Here is a 24,859-nt window from a genome sequence, read left to right as displayed (position 1 = left end):
AATCTCAACTACCGACCCGGAGAAATAAAAAAGCAAATTGAAAGAGCCAGACGAATACCTAGAAACCATCTACTTCAAGACAGACCCAAGAAAACCAACAATAGAACACCATTTGTCATCACCTACAACCCCCAACTTAAACCTGTCCAACACATTATCAATAAACTACAGCCTATACTGGAACAGGATACCATACTCCAAGAGGCTCTGGGAGACAGACCCATAGTCTCCTATAGACAACCACCTAACCTCAAGATGATTCTTACCAACAACCACAGGACATACCACACTAATACCAACCCTGGTACCTTCCCTTGCAACAAACCCCATTGCCAGCTTTGTCCACATATTCATTCTGCTGATACCATTATTGGACCTAACCAAGTGAGTTATAAGATCAAGAACACATATTCCTGCGCATCCAGAAATATAATTTATGCTATCATGTGCTGAAAGTGTCCGTCTGTTATGTACACTGGACAAACGTCTCAGACACTTCGCCAAAGGATTAATGCCCACAAAACAGATATCAGACAAGATCACAAAGAAAAAACAGTTTCTTGCCATTTCAACCAGAAAGGACACTGTCTCAATGACTTAATCACCTGCATTCAGCTACAAAGACCTTTTACATCTGCACTTGAAAGGGAATCCTCTGAACTGTCATTCATGTTAAAATTCGACACTCTCCGGGGGGGATTGAACAAAAACCCCAACTATCTTACCCATTACCAAGATAGCTTCCCCAATTATCACCTCTAATACCATTAGCTCACAGACATCTAACTTTCCCCACCTCTAATATCATTAACTTACAGACACTTACCTTCCTTCCCCCCCCCTCCCCCCCGCACACCCCTTCTGTTCTGAAATGTGATTTGTCCTTTTCATATGTGTTCATTTTTTTAAATTGTATCCTTTGGTATATATGGTTGTGACTATTTTCTTCCACTATTTGAGGAAGTGGGTCTGGCCCACGAAAGCTCATCATCTAATAAACCATCTTGTTAGTCCTGCATTTTGCTTCAGCTACACCAGACTAACATGGCTACATTTCTATTACTGAGAATCAAGGTATTCTAGAAGCCTAATGCAGAGGTGAGAAGGAAAATGATAGGCACTAAGAATGGGACATACCCAGAAGCATATGTTTTATGGCTTAATTCTGCAAAGCACTAAAATACATGCCTATTGGCTTAAGTACTGGTTAAGTAATAGGATTATGTACTTTGCTGAATTGAGGCCTGTAAGCGATATGGACAGAGACACGCTACTGACATTGCTTTATAAGAGCTAACAGTTGTCTCAAGTTCCAGGTGGTCAGGGCCCAAATCATGCTTATTCTGATATCAAAGGCAAAACTCTCTTTTATTTCCACTGAGGCCACATTGGGCCCTTGCCAAGAAATGAAAGGAGTTTTTCCACCATGAAAGGAAATTGCTTTTTACAAAATTGACTAAACATTCCGGCAATTAAATAAAATGTTTACTGGAGGTGAATAAACAAACATTCCTATTTGACCATTTGCATTCAGCAGTGAGAGCAGTTAAGGAGCCTACAGTTCAGAAAGGTCCAATCTAATGATTTGCATCTTTAAAAATGTACCTTAGGAAGTTTTACTGAAGTATAGTACCAGTGACTCATCTGCTCTCACTAATAAACTACATTCCCAGAACATATCATTGAAATGTGGGACTGAAAGGGACCTTGGGGGTGTGTCTACACTGCACTGGAGGTCAAAATAAGACATGCAATTTGTGCTACAAAAACTGTGCATCTTATTTTGAAAAAGCTTATTTCAAAATTTGTCTACACAGCACTTACTGCAAATAAGTCACTGTTTCGAAATGTCCCTTACTCCTCGTAGAATGAAGTTTACAGGGACATCAGAATAGTGAGCCCCTTTGTATTTTGAAATAATGGGTGCACTTAAAAGACATGGAATAGCTATTTTGGGATACCTCCTGTATCCGGAAATAGCACTGCAGTGTAGCCGTAGCCTGAGGGGGCATCTAGCCCAGGCCTGTGTGCTTAGGCAGGACCAAAAAATGCCCCCAAAACCCTACATCCCTGACAGAGGTTTGTCCAACTTGTTCTTTAAAATCTCCAGAGACTGGGACTCTATGGCCTCTGCTGGAAGCCTGTTCCAGTGCTTAACTATCCTCGTAGTTAGTTTTTCTTAATAACTAACCTACATCTCCCTTGCTGTAGATGAAGCCCTACTACTTCTTGCCCTACCTTCAGTGGACAAGATCAACAATTGACCAATCTTCTTTAGAACAGGCCTCAACACATCTGATGACTGATCAGGTCCTCTCAGATTCTGCTCAAATCTAAACAGTCTCCATTTTTTAAATCTTTCCTCATAGGCCAGGTTTTCTAAATCCATTATTATTTGTGTTGCTCTCCTCTAAATTTTCTCCAATTTATTTGCATTTTTCTTGAAGCATGGCACCCAGAACTGGACACGGTATTTCAGCTAAGGCCTCATGGCTGCTGAACAAGTGGGCCAGTTACTTACTGCCTGTGTGCTATACGCAATATTCCTGATAATACACCCCAGAACGATCCCAGCCTTTTTTGCAATTACATCACATTTTGAACTCTTATTCAATGTGTGATCCACTGTAAGCCCCAATCCTCTTCAGCAGTACTACCATTTAGCCAACTAATCCCCATTTTGTGGTTGTGTATTTAATTTTTGTATCGCAAGTGTTGTATTTTGCATTTGTCCTTACCGGATTTCTTCCCAATCCTCCAAACTGTCACTATAATTTTGAATTTGAATTTGTATTCCCTCAGAGTTTGGTGTCATCTACAATTTTTTATAAGCACACTCTTCACTCCACTATCCAAGTCATTAATGAAAATGTTAAATAGTACTGGACCCAGAACAGAGCCTTGCTGGACCCCACTAGATATGCTCTTCCTGTCTGACAGCAAACCATTGATAATTACTCTGAGTATAGTCTTTAAACCAAGTATACATCCATTTTATAGTAATTTCACCTAGACAGTTCCCTAATTTGAGTATGAAAGTGTCATGTCAAAAGCTTTACTAAAAATCAAAATATATCATCTCTACAGCATCTTTCAGTTTTAAGGATTCCAAAGCTTTTTCCAGAATAGAGATACCACTTTGCATACCTATGAAATGCGTCCACTTTCATGCACAATAGGGCCACTATTTCAAAGCCTAATGCAAAACTCATTGAAGTCAACAGAGTCCTACTAGCGTCAATGGGTTTTGAATCAAGGTTGAAGTATGTGTGTCTGGGGGCGGGGGGGGGGGGGGGGGGAAGGAGGAGAAGGAGGGGGGAACCCATCTCCAGCTCTAAATGCAGAGGGATTTTAGTTGGTGTGCATAGTTACCCAAAACTGAATTTGACCATTAGCACCCTGACCTTTGCAAAAAATGTCTGTGGACTTTTAATGGCACAAAAGATCAAGGTCTATAAACTCAAAGAGTCCATCTTTAGTAGCACTGCACTGCTTACCTTTATACTGATCTAGAGCAGCAGTTCTCACACTGTGGGTCGGGACCAGGAAGTAGGGGTTAATGGGATCATCAGGGCAGGCTTAGACTTGCTGGGACCCGGGGCTGAAGCCTGAGGCTCACCGTCCGGGGTCAAAGCCTGAAGGCTTCAGTCCTTGATAGCAAGACTCAGATTATAGGCTACCCCCCATCCTGCCTGGGGCAGTGGGACTTAAGCTTTGTCCCCTCTCCACTGCAGTTAGTGGGGATCTGGCTTTGGTCCCTTCTTCTGGAGTCATGTAGTAATTTTTGGTGTTAGGTGGGGGTCATGATCAATGAAGTTTGAGAACCTCTGACTAAGAGCAAAAAGGCTCGTCTACCCAATTACTAGCAAACTGCCTGCATTGTTCTTGGAGGACCCCTTTCTAAATACTGGCTAAACCAACCCTGTTTAGCTTAGGAAACAGAACACAAGGCTCAAGCTATCATAGCTGCAATCTATCTGCTTAATACTGTGTTCTAATTAATTTAAGGAGACTGAGAACAGATCACTAATGTCCCATAAGTCAAGTCACAAGTTAAAAGTGTTTCTTACCTTAACATATATAGCACAATAATTATAAATACGATGATTAGCAGGGAAGATAGGGCTATCATTACAGCTATAATTGGAGTCTCATCTGAAACAAAAAGATAGAATCTGTTAAAAAGATTCAGCCGTTATCTTTAAACATCCATTTACATCATTACACAGGCCAGATCACTCTACGGTTTCTGTCTAAAGACAATCAAATTTCTTAACCACATTGTCAAGTTGTGCACGATAGAAACACATATTTTATACTTCAGCATTACTGATCATTACTGAGAGCCCCAAACTGATATCCTACTTTATATTCTAAAGCAGGGTGGGGAACCCAAGACCTGGAGGTTGGAGGAGGCCCCCGACTTGCCTTGATCAGGTCACCGAGGCTCAGGACCGCCCCCCCCCCTGCACTGGGGACCCTGCACTGGCATTCCAGCTCTCCCACCGTCCCACCATGAGGCTGGAGCACACAAAATCTACTAGCTTGGGCCCCCTCAGGCTCTGGCGTGTGAAGGGAATGTGAGGAGCATCTTTCTCCTTCTCAGCTGGGGATCATGTCAGTGAGAGTTTGTTTCTTCTTTTTTGCTTCTCACTTGTGTGTAGCCCCTGACTGATTTTTCTGTGGGACAGCCTGTCCCCCACCCTCCGGACCCAAAAAGAGTTCCCTATCCCAGTTCTAGAGGCATGATCCTCTGTACCCTCATCTTCCTTGAAAAGTCCTTTACTGCAGGACCTGACCCTCTGGAACTATTTTAGGGATATTTCACACAGTGGAATATCTCCCCTTCCTTCTATCTGAGCAGTGGTAGATAATAAGCTGGACACAGCTCACCAGGGTTAGTCCCTGGAAGGCTGCTGGTGCTTCATTTACCTGTGCCCTCACAAGTATGGCAGATCACTACTTGGAGCCATGGGAGCTGCAGGAAGCAGTGTCCCAGTCCACGCTGCTTCCCGCAGCTCCCATTGACCAAGAACAGTGATTCGCAGCAAACTGGAGCTTCAAGCTTGTTGAAATCCACATCCAAACTTTAGTGGCATGATGGTTTTGATTCAGGGCCCATCTGCCTCTTCTATGTACCAAGAGGGCAACACAAGCAAAACAAGCTCATGACCTGGACACTTCTGAACTAGGAGGGTTAAAATCCAAATCCAAAATTTCCCAGAGTTCAAGGTGATTAAATTTAGCAGCAATTTTGGCCCATCACAGAGTGGGATGAATGGCAAGCTCAGAGTTGGGGTTTGATTCACATCTTTCCTTCTCTCTCTACAGATATTGAATACATTGAGAATGTGATTCTAGGCAAGCCGCTGTATATGCAGTAGCACTTCACACGAGTGGGTTATTAGTCAAAACTTTAGTAAGTCTGTTTAACGGTCTGCTCTCTCTCACATACTTTTCAGGCAGGAACTATGTGACTCCTTTGCAAATTCACTGCAGATGAACATATACAAAATGCTCTCATTCTTCGACACATGCAACAGGTTTCACAAATGAGCTGCTTGCTGCTGACCACTGGGAGCTGCCAAACTGGCAGCTGGTGCTAGAAACATATATAGGAGAGAGATGGGGAGACACACAAAGTCGAGCAGATGAGGCGACAGCCCTGAACGGCACACACGGAGCATACGTAATGAGCTGGAGCAAGTGGGTTGCCAACAATACCATCTGGTGACATTTTCAGGGGCATTTGCAGTCAGCTTTGACTTTGTGTATGGAGCCACCTTCTCCTCTGTCAGCAAGCAGTTAGCAATCACTAACTCCTGTGCAAGACATAGTCAGAAGAAGCTCTCCCAATGTTAATTCATCATGAAACACTAGCTCAAAGGGTCTGATCTCCTATAATGAAAGCCAGTGGGAGTTTTATCATTGACTTCACTGAGTGCAGCAGCAGGATCACACAGCATTCAAATATCTCTCTGGCAGTAGAAGGGTACAGTTAGGGGGGCTCTCCATTCGGTTTCTTGCATGGGGTTTTCTAGGAAGGCTAGGCAATGGGACCACCGTTAACGGCCAAACAGTAGAAAAGCTCTAACTCATCAGGCCAGAAGTATCTAAAGGAAAGCTGCAAAAAAACCCAAACTTCCTGCCTCTTGCTGCTAGATGGGTTCCTTTTCAAAGCCACTGCCTATTAATCAGGCCTCATACCAACCACCTGCCAACAATGGCTGGAAGGGTTTGCTCTAGAGCAGCGGCTCCCAATCTTTTTGAGGATACAGACCCCTTTTCAATCTATTAACATTTTACAGACCCCGCCCCACCGCCAACAATACAGCAGCCTGCACATCCCTCAGCCCACGCTGCTTCCCAAGCCGTGGGAAGCAATAGTGGCTGAAGGACGTGCTGGCTGCAAGAAGCTCCGTGAGGACTCCCTATAGGACCGCCGCAGACCCCAGGTTGGGAACCACTGCTCTCCAATAGCAGTTTTCAATCTTTTTTTCATATGCAGATCCATAGGAAAAATTTCAAATGGAAACACTGACCCTTTTGTACATCTTAGACACTGACTGTGGACCCCCAGGGATTTAATACTACTGCTACAGGGAATCGTTAGCTTGGTGTCTTTACTTGGGCCCCACTTCCTAGTGAATGCAAGTGAAATGAACGTATCAGAGTATTTAGTGCTTACTGGCTAGGTGTGTTGGGAGGGAATTGCCAGCTGGTCCACAGTTGAGACTAAAGCTAGCTGGCATTTGTGGGCCAGATCGTGCTCGTACTAAACTCAAGAGAAGTCATTCCATAGACATTAGCAGTAGCTGCATCAGATGATACATTCCTGGACACACTCACGCTCTCACATACACTCTAAAGAAACTGACTCTACTGAAATTCTGCACACTGCTTCCCATCATGGGGCAGTACCTACGGGAAGTTTATCAGAGTAGGACTTTTCCATTTAGAGTATTCTGAAAAAGAGCCTTTGGTCTATGCTTGCAAAAGCAGAGGTTGTTTATTCTGACAGTGTGGCCCAGCAGACAGAGCACTAAAGAGGCCTGGGTTCTATTTCCACCTCACCCGCTGGCCGGCTGAATGACCTTAGGCCAGTCACTTCCCCTCCCGTGTCCCAGTTTGTAAAATGGGGAGAATGATACTTTGTAAATCCCTATACAAGAGTGAGGTATTATATCATAGCCCTAAAATGGTAGGCCAAATACTCACTAGCTTCGCTGATGCAAAGAGCCATTTAGTGGTTTTGGGAGGGTTGGGGCTTTTAAAGTGCATGCAGAGAAAGGTTTATGAACAAACTGCATTTAGCTGGTAGACGGAGCCAGATGGGGTGGGGATGGAGGGGACAGGTAGCAGGCCAGGGCCTGGACTTCAAAGTAGGGAACATGGAGAAGCACGAATGTGGGAAAGAGCATGGCACAGAAGGCAGCGTGGTCGATTTTTTGCAATTTTATCGCAAGTCTCTCAATAGCTGGTTATTTTTTCCTCAAAGTCTTGACTCCAGGACTCAAGTGATTACCTGAGCATTGGTTTTCATTTAAAAGTTAAATTAAAAGTCTAGCCCTCATGATTACAGAGAAAAGTTTGAATGTGTGACTCAGAAACCAAAAGGCAAAGAAAACAAACCATATATATTATATTATATATACACACACACACACCATTTAAACCAATCGTATGGGTTTTGAACGCATCGGGTTGGCAATAATGAAGGAGGGACATGAACCAGGGGAGGGAGTTGGAAGAGTGGGGTGGGAGTGCACACATGGAGTGCTCTACAGACTCAGATGAAGACAGGAGGAGGAAGGGCACTGATGAGACACTGAAAGGTGACTGAAAAAACGTGGGGACCTCTGGAGGAGAAAGGGAGTTAGCAAGGAATAGTGCAGGGGGGAGAAGGTGGGTGCAAGCCATGGGGCATCGGGGCAGACAGAGGGGTCCAGCAAAAGGCTAAGTGCTTAAAGTTTACTATTCAGATAGAAGCCTTCCCACTTCCCCTTCCTTTACCTCTCATAGTTCACATCTCACATATCCCTTGGTCACACATCCCCTCCTATGGCCTTGCTGATCTCTGCAGCTCTGGTGGGTCTCAAAGGCTCTTGTGAGAGCCGGGCTCCTCTCTTGCATGCCTTCTAAACCCACACAGGAGTTTAACCCTTTGGGACTGGACTCATTTAAATATACACAAGGAAATTCCTGCATCCAAAAAAACCAAACTAAACCAAAAAAAAATACTCAGCTACAACTGAAAGTAGGTTTCAGTGGAATCCAGTTAACACTCCAAATACAGTGCTATTATTAGGTATTACATTATGACAGGACCTAGAAGTTACAACTGAAATATAGGCTCCATTATGAGGATGATACACTGAGTAGGGACAGCATGGGACTTGGAGAGGGGGGGGAGGGAGACACGTCAATTCTCTGCTCTGCCACAGATTTCTGTTGAGTCTGTGGGCAAATCACTTAGTTCCTTAGAACCTCAGTTCCCCATCTGTAAAATGGGGGCAGTACTTGCCTATTTGGAGGGAGTTGTTAGTCAATATAATCTCTTTAGAGCGAGGCCCTCATTTATGATGAAAATGGGGTCATGTACTTAACTTAGATAGTGCTAGGAACTGTACATAGAGTAAGAAACAGTGCCTGCTCCCAAAAAATTCATGTTGTAATTAGAAAAGACAGACAACAGCTGGAAGGAATGATTATTATTCCCATTTTACAAAAGGGGCTAATACTGAAGATTGTTACAGAAGGAGAAGCCTACAGAGATGAAGGTTTTCAAGGGAGATGAGCACGCTGGTGGCCTCATGACTGGTCAAAAGTCTTACACACAGTCTGTGGCAGAGCCATGAACTGACTAGGGATGTTAAATAGCAGGTAACAGAATAGTCGTGTAACCTCATGAATTCTTAAGTTAGTCAACTATTCAATAGTTTCCAGGGCGGGGCTGGCAGCCAGTGTGTTCTGGTCCCACTCCTGGGGAGCCCCCTGCCACCTTATCCTGCTGCCTCTATCAGTTATGGGGAGCCAGTTTAAAAAGGGGACCAGCCTCTGTCTGCAGTGGGCCCAAGCTTGCCGCAAACAGAGGCTGCTTCATGGCAGCTTTCTCTGCAGCCCTCTCTGCCTCTCACTACTGCAGCATGCAGGAGGGAAGGGAAGGTAGCACCCTGGAGCTGGTGCGAGGGGAGAACCAGCTTTTAAGCCAGCTTCCCCCAGCACCGGCTCCTGCTTTTCCCACTTGCTGCCTCTGGATCAGAGGCAGCAAGGGAGGGGGGAAATGCCTAGGCTTATCAGTTAATAGTCTAGTCAACTACTCGTTGACATCCCTAGAATGACTACCCAGTCTCCTGAGTTTCAAAACTGTGCCTTAATGACACTTCTTAAAATGCTGTCGTCAACTGGTCATGCTGCCACTCTCATTTGGTTCCTTCAATTTCCTTTACAACCAAATTTGGAGGAAAGAAAACTCTAGAACTCAATATAAACTGAAAAGAGTTTGTTCTTCAAGCCCAGCGAAAAAGTAAATCACCAAGTGAGGAGCTCAAAGACTCCACCCACTGCTATGTGCTTGTTGCTTTTTCAACACCCTGACCCAGCAACAGACAGTGTGGTGGGGTGGGGTGTGGGAATAGGGAAAATAAACCAGGTGTGTTCTGTTTGGATATTTTAGTTTAAAAGGCCATGTTGACTTTAGAAATCAGCACAGGCCAACAGAGGCCAAAGTCAACAGCAACACATCACTGTCAAGAAATCCCATGGAGAGGGAAGGGGGGGGAAAAAAAGCAAGAATCATTGAGGCTGTGTTGTTACGTCATTTTTATTGGCTCCATCCCTCCCTTACTCTAACATGGTCTCTATGTTCACATGAGCTGCTGGACTCCTGTCAGCACTTGTGTTTGCGGTTCGTAAATGCAAAACGAAGGCATGCATACACACACACACACACACAAATCAGTGTGCATCATTTACCGACATTATTACAAGGACTGCAACAATTACAGTAAACATGCACATAGCTGAGTGAAATTCTCCCCAAGGCAGAGGGCCAACATAAGGCCAAGGCCACAGTTAAATCCACCCAGTTGGGAATAGCTGACTCACAATTCCCAAATTTCCAAGGGATGTGCAGGATTTACTCATGATGTTTTGCAGGTGCAAGCTTACAGTCCACTATGGAAAATGCATCTCACATCTGCAAGTTTCTTTCATATTTAGCTATTATTTGCATTACGAGTCACGTGATATTGGAGCATCATTGTGGCAGATCCCCATCTGCACTAGTTAGAGATAGTTTCCTCCCCAAGAGAATACAGTCTAAACAGACAAGACAAAGGATAGGAGAAAGGAAAGATCATTACCTCCATTTTACAGATGAGGTGGTGAGACTCAAAAATTAAGTGACTTGCCCAAGGTCACACACAGAGACATTATGGCAGAGTCAGGAATTGAACCCAGATTTTTCCAGGCCAGTGCCTTCAACAGAAATTCATCCTTCTTCCAATCAAGGTGTTGCAAATAAGGAATTTTAGAGGTGGTTTATATTGATAGTTCTTTCAAATGCACAAGAGGAGCTAGTGTTTACATTAGCAAGAGCAGGCCATACTCACTCCTGGGGTAAGTCCACTGGTTCTAAGGAATTACAGTATCTCCACAGCTGTATCTGGCTCACTAGTTTTAATTCACTAATTGCTAATTAAATAACTGATTAATAACCATAGTGCTAGGAAAGAGATTTTAAGGTCATCATGCTCTTATTTCACGTCTAAAAAGTCTGCATCTAGTGTTCAGCGTATATGGATTCCCTCTCTGATCCAGGGATGTTAAAATGTATTTAAGTAAATGTGTAAGCTAGTTCTTGCGTGTTCTGTCTCCCTCCTCCCAAGTGCAGGTGGGGGGGGGGGGGAGAGGCAGCTCCCCAGGAGCCAGCTTTTAAATCATATCCCCACATGTACCTAGGGCCTGCATGTAACCATGAAGGTTAACCAATGAGCCCAGGCTCATTGGTAAACCACATACCTGGTTCCACTTTCACATTCCTAGTCTGATCATGAGTGAATCTATAAAAAAAATATAGAACGCTAACAAAGAAAAGTTATTAGCAGCCTATTAAACAAGGGCGTAATTTGATGCAAAGCTTCATTTGGGTGTGTGCACTACTAAGCAGGTTTGCATTCAGTGTTTTCTGGACTCTCTGCTGACATTTTATAGCAGACACACCAATCAGAAGAGACGGAAATCTGTTCCAGACCAACTACATAAGCACTCTGCCCAGCTGTGGAAAACCTTGGTGCAGAGGACAATAATCAGTATAATATTCTCTGTACGTGGCTTCTATACTCCCAAGTAGCATCCTTAAGGTCTAAGGCAGGGGTCCCCAAACTGTGGAGCATGCCCCCTAGAGCAAGAATGGGCAATAATTTTAGCACTACATGGTACTCCCATTAATTTACGTGGTCAAGGGCTGCACTCTTCTATAGAGGAGGTGTGGGACATAGGTTGGGTGCAGAAGGGCACTCGGGGTAGGAGAGGGAGGTGAAGGAGAAGGTGCGGGGTCAGAGAGGGTGTTTGAGTGAAGGAAGGGGTTGTGACCCAGGGAAGGGGATTGGGGTATGGGTGCAGGAGAGGATTCTGGCCTGGGGGAGGGCAGTAGAAGGGAATGCAGGACCTGGGAGGGAGTGCTGACCTGGGGCAGGGGAGTGCAGAGGCTTTGGGTAGTGACCTGGGGCAGGGATTTGGAATGTGGGAGGGGGTAGGGTGCCAGGTGCAGGCTCTGGCCAGCTTACCTAGGTGGCTCCTGGCCAGCAGCACAGGAGGACCCTCAGACAGGCTCCCCTGCCTGCCAACAGCCCCAGACCACTCAAAGCAGCTGGCTGCCCAACGTGGCTCCCCTGCACTGTGGGCTGAGGGGGAGCAGGGATGCTTCACATGCTGCCCCCCTTCCCAGCACAATCTCCCAGCTTGGCTGGTTTCTGGCCAATGGGAGCTGAAAGATTGTGCACATAAAGCCTCCCCTGCTCCCTCACCACATTATGCAGTGTGAAGAACCAGCCACTTAAGAGTGGTGTAGAACTGCTCCGTGCTTGAGGGTACCAGAGGGACAGGCTGCGGGCCCGGTTAAAAGGCTTGGTGGGCCGCATCCGGCCCATGGGCCATATCTTGCCTGCCCCTGCGCTAGAGGTACATGACGAGGCCCTGGCCAGTCCCCCATGGAGCTTGCTCTGCTCTCAGCTCAGCTCCGCTCCTGGCTTCAGCTCAAGCCCTGACCACAGCCCTGTTTTTCATTGCGTCCCACACCCTGCTCTCAGCCCTGGCCTCTGACAGTGGCTCTCCGAGCAGTAAAACAGTCTGGGGACCACTGTTCTAAAGAGTAATACACTGACTCCTTCTAGAAGGGGACTATCTCCTTCCCTGTTCTCACATCCCCACCATAAGTCATCATACACATTACTCTCTTTCCAACCACAAGCCACATGACCTTCCAACTACCTCCCTCCATCCGTTAACCAGCCTCATCTCTCCATTCACTCCATGCCAGATGTTAAAATTCGACACTTGCCAACAAGGACTTAACAAGACTTTGAACTTTCTCACCCATTACCAAGACAGTTTCCCCAATTATCACCTGTAATACCATTAACTCACAAACATCCCACCCTCCCTACCTTTAATATCAGCAATTCACAGACACTTACCTTCCTTCCTCCCCCTTCCCACCCCCCCGCATCCCCCTTCTGTTCTGCAATGTGATTTGTCCTTTTCATATTTGTTCATTTTTTTAATTGTATCCTTTGGTATATATGGTTGTGACTACTTTCTTCCACTATTTGATCTGAGGAAGTGGGTCTGGCCCACGAAAGCTCATCATCTAATAAACCATCTTGTTAGTCTTTAAAGTGCTACATTGTCCTGCATTTTGCTTCAACTACCCCAGACTAACACGGCTACATTTCTATCAGATGTTCCTAGGTCTTTCCTGGACTGCTCTCCTGATGTGATCTGCCTTTCTCCTGCTCTATCAAAACCTTGTAGCACATGTGCTTGCACGGAAGAGTAAGATTTACATATCGGTAGATGTATGCTGCATAGTTAGTTCTGAAGCTGAACTTCCCCATACCCAACAGCATTTGGATCTGGGAGTTTGGTTAAGACCTAATCTCTGTATTTACTGGACCAGCAAATCGACAGTGAGACAGGTGTGTGGCTAATGGATGAAGCACTGCTCTCCATGTCTCTCTGTATGTACATAACATCCACCCTGAACTGACCCATAGGGACAAGTTCCTTCTTTTCCATAGCTCTCAATGCTCACCTCTGCTGAGATACCGACAAGAAACTAGAGGTGAGGAGCAGACAGCTGAGGGGCTTAGGTTCATACTCACAACAATCAAATAATATCAACGTATACGAGAAGATTCTATATTTGTTATTGTTAGGGTTGCCAGATGGTTTAACCAAAAATACCAAACCCTCCCCTTTCCCCCCGGTTAAAAAAAACCTGGGGAAAAAATTCTATTGAGGAAAAAAAAGGGGGGAGACCAAAGTTGTTGAGGAAAAAAAGGACCCGGAGAGTTGTTAAGCAAAAAAACCAAAAACGAAAACAAAAACAAAAACCAAACCAAACACCCCCCTCCTCCCAAAGTGTGGCCTCTTTAAGAAATGCTTTTGAGGCTTTTTGGCTCTAACAGGCTGCCAGCGGCTGTCTGCCATCTTGTCTCCCTGCTCCAGGCCAGACAGCTCCCCTGCAGAAAAAGATAAGCACCTGGGATTTTCGCCTCCTGGCTGAGGGAAAGGGCGGCGGGGGAGGGGAGGAAATCAGAAAATACCAGACATTTTAGGTGTCCGGTATTTTCTGAATTTTTTTTACTGGACTGGATGCAAAAATACTGGACTGCCCGGGTCAATACCGGACACCTGGCAACACTGGTTATTCTGTATTTCTTCAAATGTTTACATGCTGCTCATCATTTTAGATTGTCAGCCCCAGGGGACAGGGATAAATTTGGAGGTTGCTTAGTACAACGGGCCTCCTGCGAGTTGCTGGGTTATTAAGAATGATTTTTAATACAATTCAGCAATATCTATGAAAAATAATATTTTGGAATTTTGTGAAGCTTTTCATCCCAAGACCTCAAAGCACTTTCCTTGCATTTTTTAAGCATCAGTACACCCTTATACAATAGAAAAGTATTTCCAGTCTACAGATGGGGAAACCCAGGGGCACAAGGCTTCTTCATGGGGCGGTGTCTTTAAATGAAGACTGAATGTCTTTCCACAAGATATGGTTTAATCAAACTCAAATTTCTGGGCTCAATTTGGGAGACACACGAAGAAATTACTTGTTTGGGGTTATACAGGAGGTCAACCTGTAAGATAATATAATGGTTATTTCTGACCTATCAATCTAGGTGACCTGTATAAAAATGACACAGTGAGCTCCCTTCCACATCCTCTGCTGGATGAAATCAGAACTGCTAAATTTTGTATGATAGCCCCTATACTACTTTCAGCTAAAGGAGATTTTCCTCCTGCTCAGTGTTTCTTAAACTGTGTTCCGGGGAACACCAGTGTGCCGCGGAGAACAACAGAGTTCAAAATGGCCACCTTTAAAGAGGCAGGTGCCTTTTTTTCCCCCTCAATTACTTCCTCCCCGCCCTTTTTCTTTTTGTTCAACAAAAAAAATCCTTGGTGTTCCTAATAAAAAAAAAATTGTTTGGTGTTCCTCGGTCTTAAAAAATTTAAGAAACACTCCTCTAGTTCAACTAGCAGGGGCGTCTGCTTTTGGAAGAGGAGGTTCCGGGTCTAGTCCTGATGAAAGTTCTGAAAGCCTCTGTTGTGTGCAATGCAGTGACAATGCTATAACAAGGTCTGGGACAATATACATATTTTCATTCTGAAAATGCCAAATTTAAAGAAACCAAAGAACAATGAAGCATTAATTCCCTGGCATAGTTCATCAGGCTCAACTCTCCCTATGTTCTGCAGTAATGAATCTCACAGAAGCTCTTGAAAATCCAAACTACAGCCATCTAAGGACTGAAAAACAGAGAAACCAAATTCTTTCAGGTTTCTAGGAACATAACTTATGAAGACATTGCTCTAGATATAAATAGGAAAAAGAGAGAGAGAGACACATGCAAAGGGTGTGTAAGTAAAATGAAAGGGTTATTTGTTTTGTATGTAGTAGTCCTAAATAATATATAGCCAGCATGTGATTTATTCTCTTAACATTTACTGTATTCTCTTAATATTTCTCTTGAATGTTTAATGATCACAGATGGGAAAATACAGAACATATTCATTTTCACTCACTTTCAGTGAAAGCTCTTTTATCTTGCTTGCAATAGAGACATCTCACTAGCAATTTGTTAAGAGCGGTAAGTTTAGAAGTGTTATTAAAGATATTGCCATAACTCTCTTTATAAGCATACCAGCAATATCTCTTTCCCTGATACTAGATAGCTGAAAAAAGATGTAAATATCTCCCAGTAGGCATTTTCCCTGACTTAAAAGAAGACAAACTATATTTGCTCAAAGTCTTCACTTCCCTATAAACTCGTCAGGTTTCCTCACAATGCTCATTAGAGTTAAAGGAAAATGCCAATTTAATTTCAAAGATTCTTTATTCATAACAGGTCTGATCCTGCAGCAACCAGTCCTGATGAAGTCAGCCAATGAGCAAGCAATTAATCTCTGTCAGGTTTCACAGTTTCATAAATTCACTGAAGTCAATGAAGTTACTTAATGTACACATCACTATAAGAAAAATCAGATCCGGTTCAATGGGAGTTCCTGCATGAGTATATAATGCAGGATCAGGCACCACATCTAGAATATTTAGACACAAAGAAAAATAAAATCAGAATAAAAATGAGGCCTGATCTGCAGCAGGTGTACATCAATGTAACTAACTTCAATGGAGCATCAGAATGGCAGACATGTTAGTCTGCAACTTTAAAAAACAATGAATAGTCCTGTGGCACCTTAGTGACTAACAACAATATATCTTGTACCATCAGCTTTTGTGGACAAAACCACTTCTTCAGACAAGCTTTCAAGATCATTTCATCTGAAGAAGTTGGTTCTGCCCACGAAAGCTCACGATACAAGATATATTTTTAGTCAGTCTCTAAGGTGCTACAAAATTACTCATTTTTAAAGTTACAGACTAACATGTCTAAGCCCCTGAGACTTTTCTTCAGATGAGTGATTTACAGCAACAGAAGAGCTGGTTCACAGGGTAAAAATTCTGCTTTCAGGTACCCTAATGCAACCTCACAGATGACAAAAATTTAGGTTCAATAAATAAAAATGTTTTGTAGTATCTAATGGGAATAAAGTGTTCTCATGAGACGTAAAGTAAAACAAAAAGCCCAATGCTACAAATATGGGTGTTGGTTTAAATATTCCCCTTGTGTTACTGAAAACGCTAACCCCTTTGCTGATCCGTAGGAACCAAAAAGTGAAATTGACTGGCTTAGTTTAATTGTCCACGACAGTAAAGTACAAATAGCAGCAGAGGTGGAAAGTAAAACAATTTTTTGTAATTTTTTCTTTCAGCATCCATAGGAGTGACAGGGCACTGAACAATACACAAGTTACACAGGCGGTATGGGAATTGTGCAGAAAGTTTCAATAGGTGAACAACCAAATTTTAAAATGAATTCATTTGGCCATATCCCTTTTGTTTTCACTTTCTGAAAATATTCTAGCAAACTGATTTATTGATAAGAACTTTTGCAAAAACGAAGTCTTTAACTAGTTATACCATACAAATCACCATGCGAACTGCAAATCTAACTAAGTTAATTGGAATACGATGTAGTGCTAAAATATCTGGAGAAAGCTATTTTCAAAGTTTAGAAAACCAAAACGAGAGAGACCATTGGTCTAGCAATTCCTATATTTCTGAATTAATCTGTAATTGCCAATGTTCCAGCAGGAATCCTGAGTCTCTAAGCTAAGGTCAACTAATCTAATGTATTTTTTTATAAATACATTAGAAGCAATAGGAAGACCAAGGACAGGGTAGGCCACTGGTCAGTGAGGAGGGAGAAACAGTAACAGGAAACTTGGAAATGGCAGAAATGCTTAATGACTTCTTTGTTTCGGTCTTCACCGGAAAGTCTGAAGGAATGCCTAACACAGTGAATGCTGGTGGGAAGGGGGTAGGTTTAGAAGATGAAATAAAAAAAGAACAAGTTAAAAATCACCTAGAAAAGTTAGATGTCTGTGTAGCCAGACAGGAACCCCCTTGTAACATCCATTTTTGCTTGCCTGGAGCATACAGGGCACACAGAGCAGAAGGCCCAGGCTGTGTGACCATGAATGGCTATAAACAGAGATATGCCAATTGCTGACCAAGAGGCTGCCAAGGAGTGCCCTTGACTTAACCCATATTGATACGAACACACATCCATCCGCGGGGGGAGGAATCTCTCGCCCAGTAAAAAAATGTCTAGTGCTCACAATTTAGTTATCTCTCTTGCAAGTGTAAATTAACTTGAAACTTGCTTGTAAGAACTGGCGCCACAAAACGGACCAGTAGAATTCGGCATCTTAGATAAGAAAGAGAATACGGGCCCCCAGGGGTATAAAGATAGGTCCAGCAGCGCATTCTCTTTGAGTGTCAATCTACCATCTATCTGCTGGTCGGGTTAGGTGTTTGATCTCCCGAGGTTCCAAGGGGACGCCCACCTCGTATTCGTCTTTCCTAGGAATTGAGAGACCGGCCCTGGCCTGACACGCTGGAGTCGAGAGGCACAGAAAGGGGTAAAAATTGTACCTAGATGTGGTCCTTTGTTTAAGTATATATATACATAGACTTAGAGCTCTTTAAAGATTAAGCTGTCACTTGGTACCATTATTTCTATTTTCTATCTTTATTTTCTTTGTAACCATTTTTAAAATCTGTATTTGTTAGCATTTAAGAAATAGAGCAATAGCCATTGTAACCATATGCTTTTATAAGTCTTTTAATAAACCTGTAACTGTTTAAGCTTTAACCTGACTCCTTCAGTTGCTGTAACAGAACCAAGCACAATTTAAAAGAACTTCAGCCGGTCATAAAGGGACAGACATAAGGAGAGCTTGGGCGTTTGGATCTGTGTCACTCCCAGGTGACAAGATCCGTTAGGGCACCTTTCCAGCCCTTCCCAGGCTGCCCGCTGCGAAGGAACCCCTGTGTTCTAGCAGTTAAAATCTAAGGTGTAATAAGCTCTTTCTATATAACGGGGCGTCTGTTAGCCTGCTGGCCACCCTCTGCGACGGGACCCCGGTCCTAGCAGTAAAGACACGGACGTTAAACCTTTTTTCGGAAGCATACACACACACACTGCCCTGACCGTCGGCTGACAGAATTGGCGTAGTCGGCAGGATTGTGCTATTGGTTCAAATGCAGCAGCATGAAGCCTGTCATGCTGGACTTGGATTTTAGCTGTATAGAAAAGGAGTTTGCCCGAGAGGGATGGGGCAACCCTAAGTGGGATAAAGAGATGTTAGGGAAAGGCGCTTGCATCTGGCTGTTAAAGGGTGTGTGGCAAGCAGCCTGCTCTAGCTACTGGAACTTAGAAACAGAGCTGATAAAGGTGCAGAGAGAGAGATACGAACTCTGGGAGCAATGCCAGAACCTGGATACCCGGGTGCGAACCCTAAATAAGGACATGGAGCACCTTCAGGAACGGCTCCTCCTGAGGCTAGAGAGGGGAAGGAGAAAGTAATTAATGGAAGAAAATGAGCTTTTGGAGCTGGCTTTAAAACTTTGCTAGTTCAAACCCCCTCTCTCCCGCCTTCCACTATAACCAAGATAAAACAGTACAGCATTCCAGCCGAAGCTATGGCTCTAGTCTTTGAACTAATTAAAGATCTGGAAAAACGGGGAATCTTAATTTGTACCTACTCCCCGTATAATTTGCTCAGGAAGCATGCTCGCTGGGAATGAGTCTCCCCCCCCATGAGGAAGCTCTGAGACAGCTGATAACAAGATACGCACTTATCAGTCTATGGGTCCGATTCACCTGAATGCCCCATTTCATTTGTACCTTATTGTAGGAAACACAAGGATGTCCTATGCCTTATAGCAAGAAGGAGAAACTGTACCCCGCCGCCCCATACAGTTTGGCTCGAAGTTATGGCAGAGGTCATAGTTAAATTACACGCTTTATGAAAAGTGCTTCTGGCAGCCTACACAGCACTAAGAGAAACAAAGGAGCTAACCCAAGCTCAAGCCATAACACTTCACACTCCTCTCCCAATCATTAAGCCCATATTAGAAGGAAAGGAGTTGCCACCGGGAATAGCCCAAAGGAAAATTAAGGATTCTACTGAAACTTAATTAGTTAACTGCATAAAAGACTGAGCTCTATATATTGTAACTTTATTTTGTAGGTTTCAAATGAACTAGTTTTATTTTGTTTTAGATTATGTCCTCTTGCTTAAAATTGCAAACAGACAAAGCACAAATTAGTTAGTGCTTGCGTTAGGCATTCAACTTTTAATGTTAAATTTGCTCTCTAAGAAAACCAAGTTATTGTTTTAAGAATCCAAACTCTGAAACTTCACTGTGTCTATGTTCAAGGCTGAGTTGATAACACTTTTAGCTTGCTCTCAGATCTAAGGTTGTAAGTGGGTGCAGACTGCCTGTCTGTTCTGACGAGGTTTGAAACCAACTGTCCCTCATAAGTAAGCCTGTAACATTGTACATATGATTCTTTTCAAGAAAATAAAAGCTTTTTGCTTGCTGGAACAGTAACTGACCAACACCTTGTGCTAAGGAGAAGCATTATAGCTTCACACATTAAGCCTGATCTGTGGTACAAGAGGGAAACTGAGGCATGCCACCGTTGGGGAGGGCTAGCAACTCTAGAGGTAATTCAAGGGAGTAGAAGGTCACGAGTACCGATGAAGCGCTCTTGTTCTCGTAAAGTTGTAGCTCACTCGCCCATGGAAGTGGTAAGGAACTAGCTGTAACCAGTTCCCCTAACAGATCTTAGGCAGTATTTTAAGTTATAATGGACCACCCCGACGGGGGTAGAAATGTTTTCTTGTCTTTCAGATCATCAGAAAGTGCTGGTGCCAGCTGAAGAAAAACAACAACAACAACAAAAAAAACCATGGTTCTGTGTCATGACACAATAAGTTTGTGTTCTGTCCAAGTTTGTCTTGTGTGTCTTAATTGTAATACGTATTGCAAATATTGTTGTGTGTAAGATATTGTTTTAATGAAAAGATAATTTGAGTAAAGCAGAAGCATTAATTTAAACCAACAAAATTAATAATTAGGCCCAATCAATTGGCAACTTTAAAATTCAGTGAAAGGATAATAGTTTGGAAATTGTTTAGGCTAGGAAAATGTTAACAATGTCTCCACAGGTGAATAAAGAAGAAACTGGAAAGAAACAAGGAGTGCATCACGTGAACAGAAAAACTGGGAGTGGGGTACCAGCCCTCTCCCCCACCAGATTAGTTTTGCTTTAATAGCTCTAGAGCGCCAGAGATAATAAGAAATCTATAAGAAACAACACAGGCAAGTGAGACATCAGCATATTTAAGTAAAGATGCCCACAACAATGAGGAAACTAGTAACCTCACCATTGCAATAACAGCTACTTGCCCTGCTACTCACTGGTGCCTGATGCCTTAAAAGGCCTCAAGAATTATAGAATTGCATGAGTTATCAGTTAAACATCTGTGAACCATGCTTGGTCCTATAAGAAGAAACAGTGACTCTAGTCAACGTAACCTCCTTCAAGTCACATATATAAAACAAATACACGCTAATGGCAATGAGAATACACGGCCTTAGGCCGCCCCTCATTCACACAGAATCATTTTGTTTATTGTAACAACATGAACACTACGAGGACAAAGAATACACAGTCCTCTGAGTTAAAGTTTGTATAGAATACAGGCTGGTAGATGCAGTAATATCCAGTGCCTGTAAAGGCCTACACACCAGCCAAGCCAACCAAGTGATCCTAGATAGTTTGAAGGATCTGTCCAGCTCTGTGTCCACTTCACTAGATCTAACCAGATATTTAGACCAGAGACTGATTAGATTGTTAATTAATGGAACTAAATTAAAGAATTAGAAGGCCAGTATTGAAGAATAAGATAGCTTTGACCACCCAGCCCTGATGGTGGTGAGTCCCCATCTCCCCCGTGCCTACCCATGGGAGTGGGGAAGTAAAGAATCCATGAGGACCCAAAGGCCCACAGATGGCAAATAGGAAAACAGATTAGATACTGTGGTGCAAAGATTAAACAATCGGCAGACCCCTACGGGCAGTCCGATCAGTAAGAGATTTCTTCCCTACAGGGAGAACCTCTCCTAGCCACACTGTGCCACTCAAAGATTCTAAATATGCACCTGAAGACACTGTAGTAATCAAACACCCCAGTTTAAGAATGCAAACCTACGTACTGCACTCCTACAAAGGAAAAGGAGTCTAGACCACTGCAGACGCTGGGCTAACACCAATAACCATTACTGAGGCTTGGATTGTATCCAAGACCAGCGAACTTTTTTGTTTTATTACAGGAAACTGAGGCAATGGCCCTGAACAGTGCTCCAGTGGGATGTATCCCTCCCAGCGCTGGTGTGGATCCGGGAAACCATCATGAACTTTTTGTATATATACCGCTTGCTGTTGCAGTGCTTGCAATCGCTGTTGTTATAGACTGAACTATAGAAAAAGAAACCTAAGCTGAAGCAAGACATGGTACTCCAACTCGCCATGGTCTTCTTCCTCATCCCAACTGCTACTGCTGTACCAGAACACCTTACTTAACTCCTCTACTAGACTGAGAATCGAGTTTGTCCCTCTCAGCCCAAAACAACTGATAGAAAAAGAGTGACATCTTCCAATGGAGACCGGTATAGTTCGATAACAGCGACCACCGCAATCCTCAAAATAACTTTGGGGGGAGGCAAAGGAAGTGGCAATGGATGGTATGGGGTAAGACATGCTGTAACTAAGAATGTAAACATCTCATGGCTAAATTGGTTAGCCCAACAGCTGAGATTTTCCCTAACTCCTTTTTTTACACTCTGTTATAACCACTGCTCTAACCACTGTAATTTTTGTAATCATTTTCTGCATAGCTCTATGTATTGTGCAATGCCTAGTTAATGCAGCTATCTTTTCTGTGCACATTCGATATACAGCACTAGGAAAGGACCCTCGCCAATTCCTAGATCCTGAACCTTCTATTCCGGCCATCGGGCACTTCTAGATTCCCCCAAGGTAGGCAAGAGGTGCTGGTATCACCGCCATCTTGTATCCTAGGATGTGGTGTGTCGTATCAGGGGGTGGAATGTAGCCAGACAGGAACCCCCTTGTAACATCCATTTTTGCTTGCCTGGAGCATACAGGGCACACAGAGCAGAAGGCCCAGGCTGTGTGACCATGAATGGCTATAAACAGAGATATGCCAATTGCTGACCAAGAGGCTGCCAAGGAGTGCCCTTGACTTAACCCATATTGATACGAACACACATCCATCCGCGGGGGGAGGAATCTCTCGCCCAGTAAAAAAATGTCTAGTGCTCACAATTTAGTTATCTCTCTTGCAAGTGTAAATTAACTTGAAACTTGCTTGTAAGAACTGGCGCCACAAAACGGACCAGTAGAATTCGGCATCTTAGATAAGAAAGAGAATACGGGCCCCCAGGGGTATAAAGATAGGTCCAGCAGCGCATTCTCTTTGAGTGTCAATCTACCATCTATCTGCTGGTCGGGTTAGGTGTTTGATCTCCCGAGGTTCCAAGGGGACGCCCACCTCGTATTCGTCTTTCCTAGGAATTGAGAGACCGGCCCTGGCCTGACACGCTGGAGTCGAGAGGCACAGAAAGGGGTAAAAATTGTACCTAGATGTGGTCCTTTGTTTAAGTATATATATACATAGACTTAGAGCTCTTTAAAGATTAAGCTGTCACTTGGTACCATTATTTCTATTTTCTATCTTTATTTTCTTTGTAACCATTTTTAAAATCTGTATTTGTTAGCATTTAAGAAATAGAGCAATAGCCATTGTAACCATATGCTTTTATAAGTCTTTTAATAAACCTGTAACTGTTTAAGCTTTAACCTGACTCCTTCAGTTGCTGTAACAGAACCAAGCACAATTTAAAAGAACTTCAGCCGGTCATAAAGGGACAGACATAAGGAGAGCTTGGGCGTTTGGATCTGTGTCACTCCCAGGTGACAAGATCCGTTAGGGCACCTTTCCAGCCCTTCCCAAGCTGCCCGCTGCGAAAGAACCCCTGTGTTCTAGCAGTTAAAATCTAAGGTGTAATAAGCTCTTTCTATATAACGGGGCGTCTGTTAGCCTGCTGGCCACCCTCTGCGACGGGACCCCGGTCCTAGCAGTAAAGACACAGACGTTAAACCTTTTTTCAGAAGCATACACACACACACTGCCCTGACCGTCGGCTGACAGTCTGCAAGTCACCAGGTCCTGATGAAATGCATCCTAGAATACTCAAGGTGCTGATAGAGGAGGTATCTGAGCCTCTAGCTATCATCTTTGGAAAATCATGGGAGACAAGAGAGATTCCAGAAGACTGGAAAAGGGGAAATATAGTGCCCATTTATAAAAAGGGAAATAAGAACAACCCAGGAAACTACAGACCAGTTAGTTTAACTTCTGTGCCAGGGAAGATAATGGAGCAAGTAATTAAGGAATTCATCTGTAAACACTTAGAAGGTGGCAAAATGATAGGGTACAGCCAGCATGGATTTGTAAAGAACAAATCATGTCAAACCAATCTGATAGCTTTCTTTGATAGGATAACGAATCTTGTGGATAAGGGAGAAGCGGTGGATGTGGCATACCTAGACTTTAGTAAGGTGTTTGATACGGTCTCGCATGATATTCTTATCAATAAACTAGGCAAATACAACTTAGATAGGGCTACTATAAGGTGGGTGCATAACTGGCTGGATAACTGTACTCAGAGAGTAGTTATTAATGGTTCACAATCCTGCCGGAAAGGTGTACCAAGTGCGGTTCCGCAGGGGTCTGTTTTTGGGACAGGCTCTGTTCAATATCTTCATCAACGATTTAGATATTGGCATAGAGAGTATACTTATTAAGTTTGCAGACGATACCAAGCTGGGAGGGGTTGCGACTAATATGGAGGATAGTGTCATAATTCAAAATGATCTGGACAAATTGGAGAAATGGTCTGAGGTAAACAGGATGAAGTTTAATAAAGACAAATGCAAAGTGCTCCACTTATGAAGGAACAGTCAGTTTCACACATACAGAATGGGAAGCAACTGTCTGGGAAGGAGTATGGCAGAAAGGGATCTAGGGGTTATAGTGGACAACAAGCTGAATATGAGTCAGTAGTGTGATGCTGTTGCAAAAAAAGCAAACATGATTCTGGGATACAGTTGTGTTGTGAGCAAGACACGAGAAGTCATTCTTCTGCTCTACTCTGCGCTGGTTAGGCCTCAGTTGGAGTACTGTGTCCAGTTCTAGGCACCGCATTTCAAGAAAGATGTGGAGAAATTGGAGAGGGTCCAGAGAAAAGCAACAAAAATGATTAAAGGTCTAGAGAACATAACCTATGAAGGAAGGCTGAAAAAATTGGGTTTGTTTAGTTTAGAAAAGAGAAGATTGAGAGGGGACATGATAGCCGTTTTCAGGTATCTAAAAGCGTGTGATAAGGAGGAGGGAGAAAATTTGTTCATCTTGGCCTCTGAGGATAGAACAAGAAGCTATGGGCTTAAACTGCAACAAGGGAGGTTTAGGGTTGGACATTAGGAAAAAGTTCCTGTCAGGGTAGTCAAACACTGGAATAAATTGCCCAAGGATGTTGTGGAATCTCCATCTCTGGAGATATTTAAGA

At 43.5% G+C, this 24,859-nt stretch overlaps 1 protein-coding gene across 8 annotated transcripts in view; it reads right to left on the bottom strand.

Annotated features, from left to right (window-relative positions):
• The window catches only part of PTPRA (protein tyrosine phosphatase receptor type A), a 251,571-nt gene that overhangs the window by 41,698 nt on the left and 185,014 nt on the right, over positions 1-24,859 (bottom strand). For all 8 annotated transcript variants that reach the window (XM_075930986.1, XM_075930987.1, XM_075930990.1 and 5 more), the window contains one exon: positions 4,071-4,155. In XM_075930986.1, the coding sequence (XP_075787101.1) occupies positions 4,071-4,155 (85 nt within the window). The remainder of the gene's footprint in view (positions 1-4,070; positions 4,156-24,859) is intronic.

The sequence above is a fragment of the Pelodiscus sinensis genome, chromosome 5 (genome assembly GCF_049634645.1).
Source record: "Pelodiscus sinensis isolate JC-2024 chromosome 5, ASM4963464v1, whole genome shotgun sequence".
Taxonomy (NCBI): domain Eukaryota; kingdom Metazoa; phylum Chordata; order Testudines; family Trionychidae; genus Pelodiscus; species Pelodiscus sinensis.
The sequence above is the reverse complement of the archived record's forward strand: the minus strand, read 5'-3'. Positions and strand labels throughout refer to the sequence as shown.